Source organism: Tachysurus fulvidraco, chromosome 14 (assembly GCF_022655615.1).
Source record: "Tachysurus fulvidraco isolate hzauxx_2018 chromosome 14, HZAU_PFXX_2.0, whole genome shotgun sequence".
Classification (NCBI taxonomy): Eukaryota; Metazoa; Chordata; class Actinopteri; order Siluriformes; family Bagridae; genus Tachysurus; species Tachysurus fulvidraco.
In genome coordinates, this window is record NC_062531.1 from 12,261,042 (window position 1) to 12,282,653 (window position 21,612).

Consider the following 21,612-nt stretch of genomic DNA (forward strand, 5'->3'; position numbering starts at 1 on the left):
TCAAATGTTTTCTTTCTAGTCACAAGAAGGTTGAAAATCTGGAGCCTGCCAAAGAAACTCTTGAATAGTCAGCTATAAATGCAGTGGGTTTCATTTCTAAGTTGGTTTGTTCTGTATCTGCAAGAATACAGAATATTCAAATTAAACCAGCACACTGGTTTGTTATTGTTTGGCTATAATAGAATTACTGGACAAAGCTAATCACCATCATAGCTGCAGATCATGCGAACATGATTATGATTAGGAGCCCATGGCCTTCAATGATTAACCAGGCGGAGGAAGAGTGGCATATCAAGATGCTGTTACCAAGGAAACAAAGTGAGAAACAGGCAAAACCAAAAGAAGACAAACCAAAGAGTCAGGAGACCTCTGTTTCCATGGAGACTGAGTCATGACAACAGACAAAGAGGATGCGAGAGGTGAGAGTGGTAGAATGAAATTTGTAAAAAAAAACAAAAAAAAAAACAACAAAAAGAAACAACACCTTTTTCCCCCCATCATATTTATTTTACCAGTAGGAATCAAACCGCAAATAAAAAAGATTGAAAGACTGGGCTTTACATACAGTATATATACATATGCGTGTGTGTGTGTGTGTGTGTGTGTGTGTGTGTGTGTGTGTGTGTGTGTGTGTGTGTGTGTGTGTGTACAATATAGCTAACATTAAACATTAAGTTCAGTGGCTAGCATACAGCTATGAATGGTCAAAGTAAAAAAAATGGCTGGAAATAGGGACTGGCTTAATGGATTCAAAATTATTGTTCTCCATTTCATATTTCAGCTGCAACATTTCAGACAGCTAGTATGATTGTAGCAGATGATGAAGCAATGATGAGTTCCTTAAGACACCTAATATGGGTGTCCACATTATGTGTACAGTTATAACTTTGAATTTATCCATTTCCAGCAAAGCAATAAAGACAAATTCTGCAGAATTTGCCAAAGGGGTTTTAAGCTACTTTGACTGCTTTGTCTCTAATTCATACTCAAACACACTGTATGCAGCAAGAACAGAGTAAACTAAGTGAGTCTTTTTGAACATAATGTAAACATCCACATACACATCCACTTAAATATTTTCTTTTTAAACTAATGGTGACCTAATGATGATTTTTGACCAGCAGAATGCTCCAACACACTCAGTGTCTGACAGAGAAGAAGAGCGATAGATAAAGTAATGAGGGAGAAACAGAATTGGACAGCAAATAAAAAGGCTATATTATTTCAAAATGAAGATCACACTGAATAGCTTGCTATATAAAAGGTCAGGTGTACAAGTCTACAGCCTTGGCCTTGGGGAGAGCAACTGACAGCTCTGATGCTGTGGCAGGATTACTAAAAGCTTTAGAGAACCACAGTCATCTCAGAAAATCTCAGTCTAAACATCTGACAATACTGAATATAATAAGTTGATTTCTTCCCGTTTTTGACATATATATTTGTTATATACACCCACGTTGATTGCATTTATTGCTATTTATTTACTTTTAGCAAAGATAAAAAGAGTGCATAAAATAATATCATAAAGCTAACTGGGAGTAATATTCACATGTCATACATTACCTGTATAAAAGTACTATAGGTATTTAACAAAAATATTTTGATACAAGAGAGGGCGCTGTTTCTGCATTTGGTTGGATTAAAAAAAACACCTAAGTCATTTAGGAGTCTGTACAATATACACCTGTACCAGCTGGTTGTGAAAATCCTAAATGATCAAATTCAAAGCCTCTTATGTTTACTGCTGCTGTCAAAATACCACATATGCCAGTTTAATTTTTTTTTTTTTTTGCATATGCAACAATATTGAGTCTGGGTTTTACATCTGTTTTGCATCTATTTATTTGCAAATGGCAAATGCTGACACTGGCAACAAGGATATTTTTAGTTAGCACACCTGTTATTTAGTTAGCTAGTATTTAGTATGCACATAAAAAAAAAAACAGACATGGGTGGAAACAATGGGCTTGTTTCTGGTTTAGATATGAAGCTTCACAGCTATTGTTACAGCTCTTGTTGCTGTTACCTCAACCATTAATCTTCTTACTGTTGTTATCCATCAGAAACAGCCCTACCCCTACCCCCACACCTACTTCCATCTGAAACACTTCATAAAAATCCTTCCTAATCTTTTCTCTTCTGATGGGACCTCACTCGCCTCCCTCTTCAACCTTCTTTCAGATATGCTCCAATTCTTTTTCCTCCTCACTCTCTATCCCAATTTTGTCCTGTCCTTCAACAGCTGCTCTCTAACACACAAGGGAGGAAACATACTGGAAACACTCATGCCCTCCCTGCCATGCCTATCAGCTCCATTGACTATTGTATTCCTTTTTCATTTCCCTTACTCTATCTATCCTTCTTCACTAGTTTCAGCATCCTGACATCCTACCACTTGATTCAACCAGCAGTATATTCTTCTTTTCACTTTCTTCATCCATTGACCTCTTCTGCCCTCGATCTTCTGAAAATCTTCTTTCCCTGCTCCCTGGCTGTCAGACGGACTACACTGCAACCAGAGAAAATTAAGTGCAGCTGAGAGGAAGTGGAGGAAATCACTTGATACTGATCTGTCATTCCTCTCTCCTGAGCCAAAGTTCATCTATAATTTGACTGCTATTAAGACACCATTCTACAAATGAAAGCTGGATGCATCTGATATATGAGTAATATAAACTATAGATGTATATCTATTAGCAAGTACTGATATCACATCTATGATTTCATTATAACATTCTTGAATGTACAGTATATAATCGTTCAAAATTCAGTACCAGGACCACCAGACCACTGGGACCCTAATCAGTCTGGATTAAAATAAAGACTCCAAAGAAAATTCATGCCTCTAGAAAATCAAACCTCATCCTCCTTGACTATCACTGTGTAGCCTTCAAAAAAGAAAATAGGACCATGGGGTACGTGCAGAGGGTTTAGCAAAAGTCATAAAAATCTTAAAAATACTAGGACTAGCTTAAAGTTTGCCAAAAACAGTAAAGAAAAATGCAGTTCTCTAACAATATCCTATCAACAGATGAATAAATGATCTTCTACCAAAATTATTGGAAGAAAAGAGTATAGAGATTGGGACAGAAATTGCTAATGATCCGATGCATATCACCACATCTGTGAAGCATGGTAGAAGTAATGTTATGGTGTGGGCATGTACAGCTGTCAGTGGAAGTGGTTCTCTTCTATTTATTGAGAGAAGACGGATGAAGGCTGACGTATAGGGCTGTATTATCAGCTCAGACTCAGCCAAATACTTCAAAACTCTTTGGATGGTGCTTCACATTGCAATTAGTCTGAAGACATTTTAAGGCAAAGAAGTGAAATGTTCTACAATGTCAAGGAAATCACCTTACCACAGTACAACTGAGCATGGTTTTTACTTGCTGAAGTCAAAACTGAAGTAAAATAACCTAAGAATAAGCAGGAACTTGGCAGAAGACTGGCAAACAGCAGGGAAGAAACCCAACATCTGGTGATGGCTATGGGTTCCAGACATAGATGAAGGATGGGGATTCCTACATTGTTCATTATATTTGAATCTAAATACCCTCAACATAAATCTGTAAGTCTGCATTTTGAGCTCAAATATTTTTTTAATTTCATTATAATTTGGTAGACAGGTAAAATAACAATATTGTATCATTTGATAATGTCCAAATGTTTGTCCAAATTAAAGGAAAAAGTGGTTTGATATTCCATGGGGGTATTTTCCTGTCAGCGATTTCCCCATGTCCAATCCAGTGGCACTGTCATTCTGGAAGAGAGCACTCCTGTCCTTATAGAAATGTTTAAATCATAGGTCATTATATAAATGAACTTGCATTGATTTACAGCAATGGTTCCTTCTAAAAGAACAAGTGGAAAACCTTGACAGCAAAATGAGCTCATGGAATATCAACCACTTTAATTTGGACAACCATTTGGACATTATCAAATGATCCAAAATTGTCATTATTATTGTCATCTATCAGTATAAAAATATTCTACATACAATATTGACAAATTGTGCAAAAACAGTCAAATAGATCATTTCTGGCACCCTAAATGAATAATATACCATCAGGTCCATAAATATTAAGAATGGTTTGATGTAAAACGTAAGTTAATAGTTCTTTGAGGACACCAGATCTCAACCCAACTGATCATCTTGAGATTGGGAGATTTTGTGGCGCACTCTACCACCATCATCAAAACAACAGCTAAGGAATATCATTTGAAAGATTGTTGTTGCTCTCTTCATTTCATGAAACCTGTAATATCCATGCCAAGGCATACTGAGACCCAACATCCTACAAAAATGTTGGTTTTCTTTTAATTCATCACTGTACCTTCTTTAGGTTTGGCTCTTTTGTTGTAGGAAAAGGTCAGTAGATGGCAGAATAGCCCAACAGCTGCTTCACACATTGACAATTGCATGACACCACACCAGTGTTTCTCACTCCTGGAGAACATATGCACACAAATGTTGTTTCATCTGCTTTTTAAAATATCTATTTCCACTCACAATATCCTTACTAATGAGCGGATACCAGTTCCATTTAAAAAGGGAAAACAAAGTAGAATGTATGCTGTACCAGTGACAGACTTAAGCTGTATTTGTGCAAATGAGATGTAATCCACCTTTTCAAATCCCCACACAAATATTTATTCATTGCAAGAAGGATCATCATCGAAAATTTCAATATGTTTTGCTTGTTATATTGTTTCAGTAGGCTATACCATGAGACAATGTGTTCAAAGAGTAACAGTCTGTCTATCAGACATGTGGGCTACACATAATAATCTAAGTCATATACAAAGTCATATACAAAAAGCCTGAACAATACACTCCCAAACAATTACCACGGAGAGCCAGTAGTGAGGTAGTGTTGGCACATATTACCGGGGCTGTGATTACTTACTGTATGTATATAATGTCTGTCCAACTAAATGTAAGTACTATATAACAACATACATCAAGAGACTTGGGGTAAACTGTGAAAGATCCAAATGAAATAATTACTAATTTGAATACATTTCTCTAGGCCTAGCATAATGATTATTTACATATTTTTTATGAATAGATAAAAATGGATGCATATCTTAGGTGGAATATAAATTAATATGAAGATTGTAAACATAAGGTAAACATCAAAATATAACAGCTTTTGGATGTGTGCACTCAGGCCAATGAGTGCCATGTAAGCCAGAATGGCTTTTTAAACAAAGTATATTTAAAAAGACATTGTAAATCACCGACTTCAGTATGCAAGACAAAGTATGGAAAGAATGTCAATCATTTATACTGTGGAATTTCTGTAATGTCCCCAAGTAAGCTTTACAATGTGTCATCAAGCTGATAAATAGACTAGAAACACTTACATTTGTGTTTAGCAAAAATCATGGAGCTACTGTATGAATTCTGCTCATTTCTTTAATAGTATTTTTTTTTTTTTTACCACAGCATATATTTATTTTGGTGAGTGTTAAAAACAATCTTATCAAGACTTCACATTGTTTATCTTTTCTTTGAGCTGTTTTTACAATACCACTATGACATTTCAGTTAGAATTGGTACCTTGGAAAAGGCATGTCAAGGCTTGCTACTTTCTTAATTTCTACAAAATTACACTGCAGCTGATTCCATCTGTCTTCTAGTTGACATTCTTCTCCGATTATTACAGTGAGTTATTGTGCAAGATCACCCACACAGTCTTTGCTGACAAAATCACTTGTCATGAAAATGAAACTTCCACAGAAGAAAAGGTGACCAGCAAAACATATGTTTTCCAGCACTCCTGGTTACATTTCTGTAGCTCACAGAGATTCTACTTTTTAGAGTAGTCCACTACTCTCAGCAAAAGGTTCAGGTTAGTTTCATTATTCTTCTTAGATTGTTCTTCTGGAATCTCAGATGGACATGAAGGTTCAGCTGGTGATGCTAAAAGCTCTGCCAAGCCTCAGTCGCCTGTGTCAGTCCAAGACAGAGGTCTGTTCTTGCACACACACAGCCTGTGGCCCCATGCCTCGATGCCCTCTCACAGCATACTGAGCCTGGCAGAGCTGCCCACGCATGGCTGTAGCTATGACAGGTTCCCAAAAGTCCCTGCAGTCAGAGGAAGAGGAAGAAGAAAGGATTGAATACATAATCCTCCCAAGCAAAGGAGATCCTGTTCATATGGAAGAACAAATGCTCTCTTTCTCTGAATTCTCATCACTTTCCTTACAAGTCACATCCTGAGCCTAGTTTATAAAGCTGGATACAAACAAATCTATTAAAAATAATTCATTCCTACAAATGTACACAAGAAATGTAATATTTATGAAGATCTTTTTATAAATGGTAAATGTGTGTATCCTATTCACACACCTGAGTGTGCATAACTTTATGCATAAGAAGACTAACTAATCTAAACCTTGACCTTATGATCATGTCATAAAATTTGCATTTCCATTTGTACTAAACACTTCCAGCTTGATGCTTAAGACACTTTGTGAAACTACTTTGTGTGTACGAACCCCTGGATATAGTGGAAATCTATTTATTTATTTTTTGCTCTTCCACTTTCATGTCACACCACTGCATTTTCACCTTTCTTAATTAACACCTAATTCACGGTTGTTCACTCATTTGTGTCTAAATTTGAGCCTGTTCAGGTGCTATTCACTGCTAAAGATATTTTGCTGGCACAGAAGTGAGCCAAAACAACTTTCAATTCTCCCATCATTTAGTAGTCATGTCGTGTTTCCAGCCATTGTACACTTGACCTTTTATGGAGCTTTGTGGGCATGACTAAATGGTTTGCACTTTATACTGTAGGTGATAAACATACACAAGCAAAGCAGAAGTACTGTAAATCAGCATTTCTGAAACTTGTAGTTTTTTAGTAGGATTTTTTTTAGCTTAGTTTGATTTGCTCAAACATTTACACAGAACTTTTTTAAAGACTGATATAAAAAAGGCCCCTTGTTTTTGTTCCCTTAGTTTCCACTTGCTTTCACCTCTGCTGAGCAGCTGGAGATTGCGTCTCTCCTCCTGGACTTGCAGCTGTAGGACCTGCTGAAGAAGCTCCTGTCTGAGAGTTTCCTGAACCAAACCCATTCTCTCCAACTTTTCGCCATTCAGTCTTAACAAAGCTCGGCCTGAGAGAGAGAGAGAGAGAGAGAGAGATGGTCCTTTTACTCAAATTATTGCAATTATTTAAATATTATTATTAATTGAAAAAGATCAAATGAATAATAATAGAGAATCCTGTTAGAGAAATACTCAATTTTAATATGAAAAGAGAGTGGTCTCTCAGAACCTCAGACATAAGCACCTTCATGCCTGATGGCGATTATGCTCTTTAAAAAAGCTTTAGCACAACATGATCACATTTTTTATTTTATTTTTTTTTAAACCCAGCAGATTAAAATGCAAATTAATATGATCCTTGGTAAAAGTGTTGAGTGGATGGTGAGCAAAAGATTAAATCATGCATAAAATTGGGTCACTGTCCACACAACAGCCCTTACATGGGCAGATATAGATGGGCTGATGAAACGCACACATACACAATGGGAAGGGAGCTCAAGCCTGAAGGTCATCTGTGACTCTGCAGAGTTGCTGAATGTCTCTGGGGTTGTTTACCTCCCTGCTGTCTCCCAAAAAAATGCCAAACACTAACAGACTAACAAACATGTTTTAATTAATATGCTGATCATTTTATCTTCCCTTATTTTTCCATTAATTTTTAAACTCACATGTAATAAATGCTGCACAGTTGGAGTTGTTTAGATTAATCGAACATTGAAGTTTTGGAGTAATTTCCTTTTAATTAGCCAGGAATCTCGAGGGATGCTAAACCTGAAATCAAGAGTCTCCAGTCCTCTGGTTTCAAATTACTGTTAAATCATAGAAGCATCTTCCCTTCTCATTGGGATCCTTCAAGCAAATCACAGGTGGGGGAGTTTCTGAATGTAATTATAGTATCCTGTTAAAGCTGCTCCCTGAGAGTTAACCAAGCCTGAAGTCATTTTCATGGCCCTGAAACCTGCTGACCTTGCTGGTTTTCTAAACCCTTTAGCACCCAACCGTGAATGGCCAACCACACTGTCGTCTTTCTTTGCCTTCTTGTCTTCTCCCCCCATGACAGGCAAAGCCTCTCTCAGTATCTCCATCACTCTCTTTGTCTGTCACTCTCGTTTGTCACTTGCATAACATCTGAGCCCCAGATGCTTTATGTTCAATTAGAGAGAGAGGACAGGAACAGTGAGCCAGCTGGGACTCTGTATAAGGAGAGGGTCGAAACAGAGAAAATTTACATTTACAGCATTTGACAGATGCCCTTATCCAGAGCGACTTGCATTAGAGTTTTCTGGCTATAAAAAAAGGTCTGAGAAAATAATCCTTCTAAAACAATTTTAAGGATTAATATGGAACAACAAAAACAGAGGTCTAAGCACAATGTACATGAACAGAGGGACTTACTGTATATGAGCATACACTTTATGTACATGCATTCTCACACAAACACCCACATTGTGGTAATTACACTGTCTGTTACATGGCAAGCCAAAATATTTATATGCACATTTTCATACACACGCAACTATAAAACTTGATTGTCTAAAGGTTATATTAAATGTGATAGAATGTTCTCATTAAAATCAACTAATGAATCAGGGTTTCTGTGCTTTCTGTCTGCTGTAATGACCTTAACGCACACACTCACTGGGGTTACCATAAATCAGAAAATATACAAGACTTGAGAATAACTATGCCCAGACCTTTTGTATGCAGATGTTGTATCTAGAACCAGCATAGATCAGGTATTGAGCTGAAAATATTGAATAGGATATCAGAGGAAAAAAGAACAAATCTATCCAGGTTTGTGCAGTTTGAGTATGGTCCTTTACAATGGCCAGTTCAATGAAACAATACTGAATTATTTTATTCCCTCCCTAATTTAATCTTGGCCAATTCCCACCCACGGTATCCCCTAACATATGACAGCTAGCAAGGGGAAAGAGTATGCCATCCCTCACACTCAGAAAGAACGGCCAATTTTGCTCTCATGGACTCCCAGCCAAAGAAGGGTATGATCTCCAGATGACAGTGTATATAACTAAAGTTATTAGTCTCAGCTAATACTGAAGGTTTCATTATCTGTATTGTAAAACAGGTAATGTACGTCTTTAGTTGTATATTTGAAGTATCAGTTAAATACCACTTTTCATAAATCAATCCTATAGTGAGAGCACAGGACAGTGCTTTTATCTTACTGTAAAGACTTGGTTTGGACTGACAGAAATGTCCGAAACTAACCTGTGCTAAAAATAATAGCACATTATAGTAGAGTCCACCTGCCCCACTGTACCTCTGTAACACTGTAAAGAATGAAAAGACTGCTAAATTCCACAGGACTGAACAGCATTGAAAATGTACACGCAGTAAGTGTACATAAAGTATAAAACAGTAGTATTTGAACATGACTGTAATTATCCCAAGCAAAACTGCTAAACATATGGTTGTTATATAAAAACCTCCTTGTTATTCATACTTTTATCATGTGCTACAGTAGTTGAACAAAAGTATGAAGTTGAGTACAAAAGTAAGATCAAAGTTATGGAACTTAAAAAACGCATTTAAAGCAATTGAAGCTTTATTAATGTTCTGTCATTATTTTAATTCTCCTGCCATGTGTTTTGGATTATTTTTCTTTGGTCACATCTTTCTTTGTGGTTTTTCTCTCAAAGTTTCTCTCTAATAAAACATATTTTATATCTTTTCTATGCCTCGCTGTGTGCTAGCTGTTAGAATATTTCCTTTATCAACCACATCACACACACACACACGTTATATTTTTAAAATGTTACATTGTCAATCAGATGTACTTTACATACAACTGTATAACACAAGCAAGTAGAAATATGCCCCAGTGCATAAACCCCGTGTCTAGCAGCAATGCTCTTAAAGTCTAGTGGATGTACCTGTAATGGCGTGTTGTGAAAAAGCCTCCACATAGGTCAGGTAGTTGTGAGGACAGTGTTTCTTTAACCACCTACACACATCCTGTTGGGACCATAGAACCACTGGCCTAGACAGACTTGGCAGGGTGGGACTGGTGTGGTAAACAGAGTATGCATCCCCTGTGTGAAGCTGAGAGAGGAAACAGAAATAAAAGTGAGAGAGAAAGACAGAGAGAACAAAACCAGTTCCAGTGAAACAGGTGAATACATTCCATGTTTTCGGAGGCTTTAAAGCCTACATCGTATCATAACTTAAGTGTCAAAGATTGTTAAGAATACATTTCATCGGTACCATAACAACTGCCACATTCACATATATATATGCACACCTAGCTTCTTTCTCTTGACTAAGTGAGCAATATCCTGTGACGGTGATGACATTCAAACTGCTGCAGAGAGCATTGGGAAATAAATCTCCTTTTTCCTGTAATAGCAGCGTTCCGCTCTATATGCTGTCAGTAATTAAGATGGATTATTTCATCTCGGATTGTCGTAATTTCGGCCAAAACATTGACAGACCCATGATGCCATAAACAGACCTCATTAAACTGAGGCTATCTAAAAGCTATTTACTAACCTCTAGCACAGTGCCAACATAAATGTTGTTGCAGGAGTCTGTAAAAAGTAACTTTTACCCATATACACTAACTAGAAATGCAATCTGGTGGATCATTGTGATCAAAATAGTCCTAGACAATGTTTTAATAAGCTGGAGATTTACTATAGTGTAGGATATATGAAGACACAGTTTTAAGTTTAATCAAGCTTTTAACACACTGCCGTTTATTATTATTATTTTATATTTTTCAAACCTGAGGACTGCAAATGCAATGTTTATAATTTGTCATATCATTTACTCACACAAAGTCCTTCTCATTATTCACAGCAATTCAGTGCCTTTTCTTCTATTTGCTTGCTTTGATGACCCATTAACTGCCATATGTGTATGTTTTTATTTTGGCCTACTCCCATTTATCTCCAATTCTCTTTCTCCTTCACAGTTTTTGCCCACACACTCTCTCCCTTCCTCCACAACAGACATTTCCACTGCAGTGTTCTCCCTTGAGTGGCCCTAGGGAGATCTTTCGTGTGTAACGGCAGACATACATGTGCACACACAAAGCAAAATCAGAGAATGGTACCTCCTATTTGAACTGGTTAGATACGTATGTTCTTGGCTGGGAGCATGGCTGGCTGGGTACATAAAGGATATTCACTCTAAAAACCAAAAACACAAGAATAATGTTCAAGAATAATGTGCATATTGGTCACTGAACATTTATCTGCAGTGCAGATGCCAAATCAATGGGTCTTTTTTCCTCCCAACATGACAATGACTGTCATGACTGAACACCATGACTGTGTAAACACCCTTATTAGTTTTTTATTCATTGTTGTTTAGAGAGCATTTATATGTTCAACAAATAGAAGCCTACTCCTGTTTCTTTCCTGTCAATCACAGCAACACTGGTAGCTGACATATGATATGTATGCTTGGTGGATGGGAAATGGCCAAAAGTCCAAATGAGGTGGAGACCATGGTGGAAAGATTTTGAAAATGTCACTTCGTAGTTAGACATATCAAACAGATAAATAAACAGACAAATAATATTCTTTATGGGGATAGAACAAAACATCTCAAAAAGATGCTGATTAGTGACTTCTTGGTTTCTTGTTAATAGTGCAATTTTTTTTTCTAGATGATCATATTCTCATTCAGTACCCTAAATCTGTATTAGATGTACAGATCAAGCTAATTATCTCACCAAAGTTTATATTAGCCATTACATTTCAGCCAAAAAAGGTTCTCAGCAATAAAAATATCGGACTGGGCACACATTAGATCTTTTACTTTTGCAGTGGGCTAGCTAATGAATTTATGATTTATCCACCCCCTGCATAGTCAAGGGTGCCTCTGAAGGGTAATTATAGAATTCAGTAATGAGATGGAATCTGGCATTCATGGTTCTCAACCTGCTATGTTCTTGTAGACAGATTGCCATACCACCATCAGCATTAAATCTTCATTATGTTCGTTCGTTTGCTCTCTTGTTCATTCTCTCCGTCCGTCTGTCCTTCCTCTGTTCCGTCCATCCAGCCATCCATCCATAAAACAACATACATAAATCCCTCAATAGAAATGGATGGCTACTTCCATTCTGAGGTTATACAATAAAATAAGTATCCACACAGTCCACACACTCTGATCTGTCTGGAGACTGCTAACTTTCATTACATATGATAAATTATGATTCACATTGAGGCCCAAAATAGATGAAAATTACCCACGATTTCAACAGTTACTGTTTGGCCTCTGCAAGAGGTATATTAATATGGTAGGCTAATTATACTGAGCTTTTGATCACTGGCTCACATAGAACAAAAAAGGGCAAAAAACTGCAGCTCTGATTGGTTTTTGTCGGGGGAGGACGGGTACAACAGCACAGCCACTAAACAACTCTTTAAAACTAACCTAGTTTTCATGAGCTAACTTTAAAAGGAGAAAGTCCAAAAGATACTTAGCATTAAATGAAAAAAATAATTAGGACACTAGGACATGGAGGCAGAGTGAGGTACTAATGTTACTACTACTGCTAATAATAATTGTTCATATGTTACTAATGAAAATATACCACAAAAACAATGATTCAAAAAACAATGAGGGTGGTAAATACTACTACTACTACTAATAATAATAATAATAAGAAGATGATTAGTCATCATCATCATCATCATCACCCTATAGTCTCAGGGACAGGTTATTATGTTTTAAAACCCAACCCTAACTGTCCTCATGCTTTCTAACAAAAACCTTAAGATCTCACATTAAGGTCATAATACAATTTATGAACATACATTATCCCCTGCAGATTTGAAGGTGTCTGCTGTCTGATAAGAGGCACTCTGGTTAACACAGTAAAAGCTTTCTTTTGGAAGAAAAATGTATATTTCTATAAAAATACAAATTCCGCCTTAATCATTGACTGTAACCTTTTTTTATAAGACATTTTAGATCTAAACCATCAGTGTTGTCTGAACATATGCTTCTTTAACATGGTCAGTAACACACATTTAAATAGGTACTGAAAAACCTGAGCAAACTTCTTTGTGTAAATAACATTCTAAAACATTCTGTTTATTCCCTAGACTTTTAAACACCACTGTATATATATTTTATGATGAGCCTTTTTTTAGTCTAGGTTTTGTTGGTAAATCTTGTTAACTGGATGGCCAGAGAAATGGTTACATTGTGTAATGTAAGAAATGGCGTGAAGAGAGAATGGAATAGAAGCTTCTTTTCAGACATTTCAAATATACAGTAGAAGAAGAAAAGGAGACAGCAGGCCTTGAAGTCTCCCTTGATCAGGAAAGCGCCTTTAGGTTTTATGTTGTTGTTTTTTTTAATCAATTTTGTGAATTTGAAATGTTTCTGTATCTGTGTTTTGATGTGTTTTTGCGATTGCTTGTACTATGTGAAAGTGTTAATATGCATTTTAGGTGTTAAATTATGTGTATTTTTTTAATTGTGCTATATCCTTCAGCCAGTGAGGTGCCCAAATTTCCACTTTAGGGATCAATAAAAGTGTTCTACCAGTGTGAGGCTTACATACTGTATTATGTAACAATTTACATGTCACCTGAACATAGAACAAGTAGTTAAAAGAATTATAGTAGTACTAGTAGTAGTCGTAGTAGGAGCAACCTCAAAACAAAAGACTGCTATTTAATGGCATCATTTCTGCATTCCATACAAATACACTAGTACAAGGTTGTTCCCTTGGGCGTGTGCAATCCTTTCTATATTGGGCATGTGTGTATTGAGAACAGGAATGTTTTTGATTGCATGAGATTATTTGACGATAATTTGCCAACTCTCAAATAAACCGATTCTAATGATGGAATTTAGACGTAACCTTTTAAGGCATGGAAAGGGGTATAGGAGGTTGCTTTGTCAATATGAAAATGTATAGGATCAGCAAGAGTTCAGCACATACACTAAGGTTTACATGTCTGCCTGTAGCATTCAATCATCCATTACCAGTGTTCAGGACCTACGAGACTTTACAGTCTATTTAAAGCCAATCTGGAACAAGAGCCTTTGCTTTGCTCTGCCTCCCGGCTCAACTGCATCCTTCCCATTTTCTGCAAATAAAGTCTTGATTTGGATGAATGGCTGAATAGAGAGCAAGAGGGGGTGGGTAAGAGAGGAAGAAATAGGAATAAAAAGACAGACATAAACAAAGAGTGTGAATAGATATATTTCCACTTTTTCTTATGTCTGAGACCTTTCCATTATTCATAGTCATATCTTTGTTGAGTGCATGTCAGAAAACATGAGGAAAGATATCAAGTCATCTTCGTAATGTGAAATGCGACGACGGATGGTCGTGGAATAATACCCACTCTCTTACAGCACAGTTTAATGGGAAATGTGTTGACTAGAGCCATAAAGAGAATGCCTGTTTAAAGACATGAAGCAGACGTATGAAAGCATTACAGCGGTAACCGACAGGGTGCTTAGAAATGATCAGTGATTTCTCACAGCTGTAAGGTCCTCATTATCGCCGTCACACCATCATACTGTTTCTGCTGCAGTTCTTTTTTGATGAAGCAGAAGGATGTGGTTGAAAATATAGTGGATTTTTTAGAGACTATTCATAACTTTAACAAAGAGCAGCATGATTTCTGCAGTATCATGCCTGAGGATTATGAACCCATACTTTCCCACATCATAAAGCTAATGCCATTATGTTGTTCATATTAAATTTTAGATTGTATAGAAAGTTTCTCCTTCATAAACCAGTAAATTAAGCCACTTATTTCCCTTATTGGAGATAACAAACAACAAGTTTTAGTTTCATTAGTCTCATCAGTTTATAGATTTCTGTGCTTTGCATTGTGATGCTATGAATTTGAAATGGAGCAGCTGCTAAATTGTTGGCAGCCTTTAAGCCATTGGAAAATAGCCAACCAAAAAAACCATACATTATACACAATGCTATAAATTAAAATTTGTATAAATGTAAAAAATGTATAAATCTAAAAATTTAATAATTTTCTATAACTACTGTATGTATTATGAGAACTATTATTTAATTTGCTAGAATACATTAAAACAAATGCATGCTTTCACAAATTCTACTGGTTATAAATTTGCTGTCTTTTCATACCCATATTAAAACAATAAGCTGGTGCATCGTTAAGGTTTTGTTCAAATTATAAGATTGCATGTAGAATTTTAAACAAGTTAATAATTGTGAATTATTGGCACAGTTTAACTGTAACTTTAGCAGTTTACAAAAGCAGTATTTTTTTCACAAGCGTTTTAAGGACAAACATGCAGCTATTCCAAAGGAATTCAAACACAGCTTTTAGGATTGAAAGAAAAAATATTTTCAGTATTTTGTTTTGACTGAAACGGTAAGACATGAAATAAGTCATGCAGAGTGAGAAATGTGTTACACTGGGACACGTTACACAATACATTCTGAAATAAACCATAGCTCACGATTTTTTAAAAATAGTCAGGAAAAAAAAATTTAATAATATAGTCACTCATTAAGCACTTAGCACTTAACACAAAACAGCTGCCTGAATAGATGGCACTTTAGGAAATTTCAGTGAAGTAATTAATACATTTTCTGAGAAAAAATGCTTTGCCTTTTTGGCTTGTTATTGAGTTATTCCAATTTAATGAAAAACATTATTCATTAACTACCATTATAAATACTGTATTATTCGGTGGCTAGGAAAATATATTTAGTTTTGTAGTTGGAGTTTAAGAGTTAACTCAGGATACATGGCAATGAATCACTAACAAATCTAAAAGAGCCCAAAACCCTGGTTACCTCTGTCTGGAAGTTAAGACTTTCAACAAGACTGATGAATTTTAAAAGTCGGTTGTATTTTCAACACTATACAAAATCTTGCTTTACAATTATGGATTATGAAGTTCGCAGCTGTTTTGTGTAATTACCTGCAAGGGCTCGGTTCCTGGCTGCTGAAGAAGTTTGACAGTACGTCCGCCTGCCGTTTTGTTCCCACGACACTCATGCCAGGTAAGATTTCCACCAGTGCAGCGGGTCAGCTGGTGCTTAAAGTCCTCTGGAAGCGCCTTGTACTCTACTGCAGGACGACAGAAACTAAAGCTGGAGGCAGCTATGAAACAAGAGAGAACAAGAGAGCTTGAATCTTTTAGAAGATAACCTCTGTACTGGCTGTTCTTTTGCCATCAGGCAAAGCAAAAAAAAAAAAAACCTCAGACAGTGTGAAGTTTTCATTAATGTTCAAGCTGTTTACTGGTTAATTAAAGGAAACACTATGCTACAGTATTGCTTGCGGGATATTTAGGCTGTAAAACTACAGTGGTTTTGTGGATTACAGGTTAGTGTAATTAACAGTACATGGATTTTCCACAACTCCAATGGAAAACAGAAATCTTAATCCTCATACTAACTCAGTATTTTTTCACATTTGACCAAAAAAACATGACTCCGACACTAAACAAAAGGAAACCTACACCATCAATGTAGCAGCAACACATTTGCATGATTGAGCATTCACTACAAGAGACTGCCACAGAGTTCTTTAGATCGAAATGATGCACCGATTCTGTGTACTGCTGTTGCAACTACTGCTCTTGTTCTCTCACATCCACCTCCAGACACTGAAAGGCGATGTGATTTACAGCACTGGACAAAGGCTCTCTCTCTCTCAAGTTGACTCCTGCGTCAGATGTTGGCCAACCCATAGCAGCATAGCTTATGTCAGCTGCCAGAGATGATATTAGTCTTGCCAGAGCTTCACTGGTCCTCTGATCATGAGTATGAGAGAGTGTGCGCACATCCTGTCTTGCTTGCCATGCATATTCCAGCAAAAGCGATGGCATTAATGATTCAAGAGGCAGTCTGAGTATGTTTTCTCAGTGAAGGGCAAGTGGCCGGTGTGTTTACAGACAAGCGTTCAGACAGTGTGCACACGTTCATTATAATCGCACTCCTCCTAATTGACAATGTTGTCATAGCCGGACTGTGGACAACCAGTCAACCATGATAATGTAAGTGGTTTGTTCATGTGTGTGTGACAGAAGGTGGGGAACAGGATGTGATGAAATCCTGCTTGCCTCTCTTGACCTTGTCCCCCCACCCCCACCTCTTTCAGACCCGCAGACCTACAAAGGCAGTTCTCATCAAGTCTGTTCATCTGACCATGGTCTATGTGAAGTAAACACCATCCGCTCCAGGACAGAGTCACACACTGACAAAGTGGCTTTCATTACAGAGTTTCTGAAGTGGGTATGGGAAAGATGGGATTTGTGTGGGAATGCAAGAAGTTGGGGACAAGGAAGACAAATAAACTCATGGGATATTATGCTGCATATATATTTTGTAGATCCATGCTCAACAACCAAGAGAAATGTGTTCTACCAATACGAGTTATGAGATTAAAAATCTTTTAACATGTAAAATACCTTGCTTCAAGCCTCAAGGTTACCACTTCAGTAATTGTGTTTACATTGGGATTTTTTAAGTTGTGATGTTAAAACACTGCTACAACACTTAAATGGCAATGCATTAAGAGCATGCATAATGATATAAAATATCTTTACTGCATTGTTTCAGGAGGGTGATTCAAGGTGAATGACTGCTCCATGAATCTCATTTATTTATTCACACTAGCACTCTACTCATTAAAATATAAATTAATTCAAGGCAAAAAAAAAATCCATAATAATAGAAGTAGCCCAGACTTTTTTTTTTTTTTACATATATCTGATACAGTCTCTCAGGTCACCTGGTCCAAGTTCATCATGCAGTCTGTGTACATCATGCAGGCTATGCAAACCAGTGCTGGCAATAAATGTGAGGGGCTTTGAACTTCAGAGGACTAGTGAAATGCAACATCTGTGCAGAGTAATGAGCTAGAAGGGAAAGGCTGAGACAGGTCTGCAGCCAGCCCCTCCAGCACTAGTGCTTAATTACTGATGCAGCCGAATGCCAAAATGAATTTGCAAGTCGCTATTAAGGCAGTGGTGAACCTCTCAGCAGGTAAATGGATCTGCTGTTAATAGCACCAATGATCAAAAGCTGAAGTTTTCCATGTGTCTGGGTTTATATGCTTGTTTATCTCTCTCCCCCTCTCTCTATGTATGTATATGTACTGTATGTAATTGGATTGGGATGTGTGTGTGTGTGTGTGTGTGCGTGTGCGTGGATGGTAGTGTTGTGCATGTATTGGTCGCATGGGTGGGTGTTAGGTTTTTTGGATATTTATTGTATGAATGGATGCCTTATGTGAGTAGGTAGTAGCTGATGTGGGTGGATTTGTTAATGGGTTTTCGGTTCAGTGAGAGACGGTGAGTTTGTAATATCTAGAATAATGCTTTGTTATTCTACACTTTTCATTGACTGCAGAATCTACTTCCTGGTGCTCTGAATTTAATTTTGGTGTTAGTAGTAGTATTTTTGTTTATGCACTTGAAATTGGCTGAAATTGGCCTTATTGTTATTGCCCAGATCAGTGCCGTACTTCTACAACCCAGTATTTTTCTTTAGTTTTCAAACAAACATTCTCAAGGTGCGTTGTATTGCTATTGTTTTGTTTTATCTTATAAGCCTCTCAACAATAGAGCCTGGCTAAATGGGAAATGTAAATGTGTGTGTGTGTGTGTGTGTGTGTGTGTGTGTGTGTGTGTGTGTGTGTGTGTGTGTGTAGAGAGATGATTGGTGCTTGTCAGGTAGGACAAGTTCAGACCAGGAAGAGAGAATCCCTGTAATGACAGACGAGTACTGCATCTTATTAGTCCCTTGTAATCTGCTAAACAGTTCCTATAAGCTTTAAGTAAACCACTGTTAATGACAGAACACTTTTCCCATGACCATACATAATTATTCTTTTATTTTAAAGTATTTAAAGAATGGATTTTAATGACAAATTCAAAAGTTTCTTCTCGTCTGTCTGAAACATCCTGGGTAATAATTATCACTGCATTAATACTAATGAAAATAGAGTTTAAAAAAACAACAACACAAGTATATTATATTAACTACAGTTAAGTTTTCACATAACATTTCTTTATTCTACTGCAAAATAAAGATAAACGCGACCATGTGTGAAAGTTTCACACCTACTAATGTTTATTTCTGGTCTGGTCGAAAGTGCCATGCATTTGGCCATAGAACAACATGACCATCTGTTTACAATAAACAAAAACGATTTACCGTCCACAGCCATGCCATTGATCCGTCCGGAATTCCTCTTACTGAAAAAGTTGTGAGATGTAATATCCCATTTTACTCTGAACCACCCGACAGTTTGGCTCGGAATCGGCTCCAGTCGGTTCGCTTTGCCCTGTGTGCTGAGTGCACTGAGTGAGTGCGCGAGGGAAAAGAGAAGCGAAATTTCACCACGCCAATGAAAACGCTCGATCTGTAGCCCCGCCCCATTCAGCACAGGTGACAGCGACGTCAATCAACAGACGAGCCAAACGCCTCGCGCGCCGTTTTGGGGGAAATTCCTGAATTAGAAATAAAACCTAACCATTGCACACTATTTGTGTTGAAGGAATTTGTGGAGAACGAAACAAAAAAAAAATGGACATCTGTCATTTCCTATATATATCATGGCGTATAGGAACTAGGGTTATTATATGACGTCTTACTCTTTCATAAAGGTAATGTCACACTCCCATCTTTCTTTTCAAGTTTATTGTGCTTACTTAAATTCATTTCAGACAACTGTGAAGTTTACTATAGGCAGAACTATAGACAAATAGGCAACAATAAGTGAAGCAATACCAAAAAAGGAAATAATCTGTAATAAACCTGCTCAGACTATTTTACTTGATGTTATTGCAGTGAAACAATGAGGTGCACTTCAATAACAACTTTTTTTTGTGGTCAGGAATTTCCTGGAAACACGGAACAGGCTATTGATGTGATTGCTAGACAATTGTAGGGCACTGTGCACACACATTCACAACTAGGCACACTGTAGTTCCAAGGTACTTGGTTCAGTTCTGACTTTGGGTTTTGGGTCTTTCAGTTTTTCCCTTTCTGTGTGGGTTCATACCAGTTTCTCAGGTTTCTTCCCTCTTCCCAGGTATGGTGACTGTATGGTCTTGTAATTGACTACTACAGTCCACCCTGAATAACATGGTTACTGAAAATTATTGATAAACCTACACTTAATTTTTGTGGAGGTGGCAGGAAATAGAATAAACTGTCTGAATCAAATTCTGTCAAATAAAAATACCAAAAGCAGATTCAAAACCATTCTTTTAAAAGAGCAGAACTTTCTATCATGTGATATTTTCAAGTGATATTTTTATATTTCTATCCATAACACTCTACTGAAGTCAACGTGTCCAACGTACCTTTTGCCAAATTACTCCTACATCCTTGCCTTAAATCATCGCTGTACAGCTAAGAAAAATAGCATGCGATCTTTAGCTTGTTTCAATCTTTGGTTCCAGTGCTGCAGATTTTGAAATGAAATAGAAAATAGTTTTCTGTATTCTGTGGTTGTCCAGTTGTATTGGCTAGAAATACCAAGTGGTTCTCTAATAGACAATGTGTATTACACAGGATATAAAAGTAAATGTACTGAACAATATTATTTAGGATTCAGCCGGTGACTATAAACAGTCTCATAGATGTGTCCAACTGTAGTCTTTAATTAAACTATTTAAATAGTCAAGTGTGATCACACAGATTTATTGAAAAAGAAAATTTATGTTCTTCACAGTCACCACAGTTAATCATCTGTATGATGAGATTAATAAACAATAATATTAGTAATCATAGCTCATCAATCAACGCATATAATTCACCATAGTAAGCTTGTAGTAGTACTAGCTGTACATTTGGTGAAAGTAGTAAGCTAGTACTTTTGCTATGCAATTGAAAGTACACGTTGAAGTGAACAGTTTTGCTAAATTGGCTTCTATTGCATCTGGTGTTACCCAGATGAGAATTCCCTTTTATGTCTGGTTCATCTCAAGGTTTCTGTGAACTACACACATGCAGCTGCTTCGTGACAATGTCTATTGTGCTATGTAAATAAATTTAAATGGAATGAATAATAATAAATTCATGCAATAACTTCAAGCTTTTGTCACTGTGAGGAGTTTCACATGTTCTCCTTTTGTCCTTGTGTGTTCTTCTTTCGATTATCTGGTTTCTTCACACCTACTGAAAACTTACTGGTAAGTGAATTGTTGGTAAGTGACTCTAAATTACCCCTAGGTGTGAATGTATGTGTGAATGGTGGTGGCAGTGGTTTCCCGGGGTAGGCGACACGTCCACTGCAACCTTAATAAATTAATAATAATAACAACAATAATAATAATAATAATAACAGCATTAATAATAATAATAAATATTATTATTATAAATGTATATATTATATAATTTATAATATATAAATGATAAATATCTCAGCTTATATTTTATTTAGTTATGTTAAAGCAGGTAATTAAGTACTACACAAAAAATGATAACAGTAAGTTATCTGGACTGAAAAACAGGTTCCATTTATTCTATGGAGCTATTGCTGTGGAAAATATATTCATGGATATAAATATGATGTGTACAATGCAATGCTTATTCACAC

General features: G+C 36.7%; 1 protein-coding gene across 2 annotated transcripts; it reads right to left on the minus strand.

Moving 5' to 3' along the window:
- Nucleotides 1-5,044: 5,044 nt before the first annotated feature.
- samd10a (sterile alpha motif domain containing 10a) lies at nucleotides 5,045-19,392 on the minus strand. Of its 2 annotated transcripts, none has more exons than XM_027167555.2 (5): nucleotides 19,221-19,390; nucleotides 15,977-16,158; nucleotides 9,961-10,129; nucleotides 6,991-7,131; nucleotides 5,045-6,094 (listed from the first exon to the last, which is right to left on the minus strand). In XM_027167555.2, the coding sequence occupies exons 1-5, from the start codon at nucleotides 19,231-19,233 to the stop codon at nucleotides 6,072-6,074; spliced, it is 528 nt and encodes a 175-aa protein (XP_027023356.1). In that variant the 5' UTR covers nucleotides 19,234-19,390; the 3' UTR covers nucleotides 5,045-6,071. The 2 variants fall into 2 exon arrangements, 1 of the variants encoding a protein (XP_027023356.1); XR_003443893.2 differs by lacking the exon at nucleotides 5,045-6,094 and adding an exon at nucleotides 8,030-8,256 and having other exon boundaries at nucleotides 6,994-7,131; nucleotides 19,221-19,392.
- Between the last annotated feature and the right edge of the window lie 2,220 nt (nucleotides 19,393-21,612).

Coding starts and splice junctions, on each gene's coding strand:
- samd10a (XM_027167555.2), bottom strand. Junction 7,132..9,960: donor TTCACAACACGCCATTACAG/GTACATCCACTA, acceptor TCTCTCTCTCAG/GCCGAGCTTTGTTAAGACTG. Junction 6,095..6,990: donor TCTCCAGCTGCTCAGCAGAG/GTGAAAGCAAGT, acceptor CTCTGACTGCAG/GGACTTTTGGGAACCTGTCA.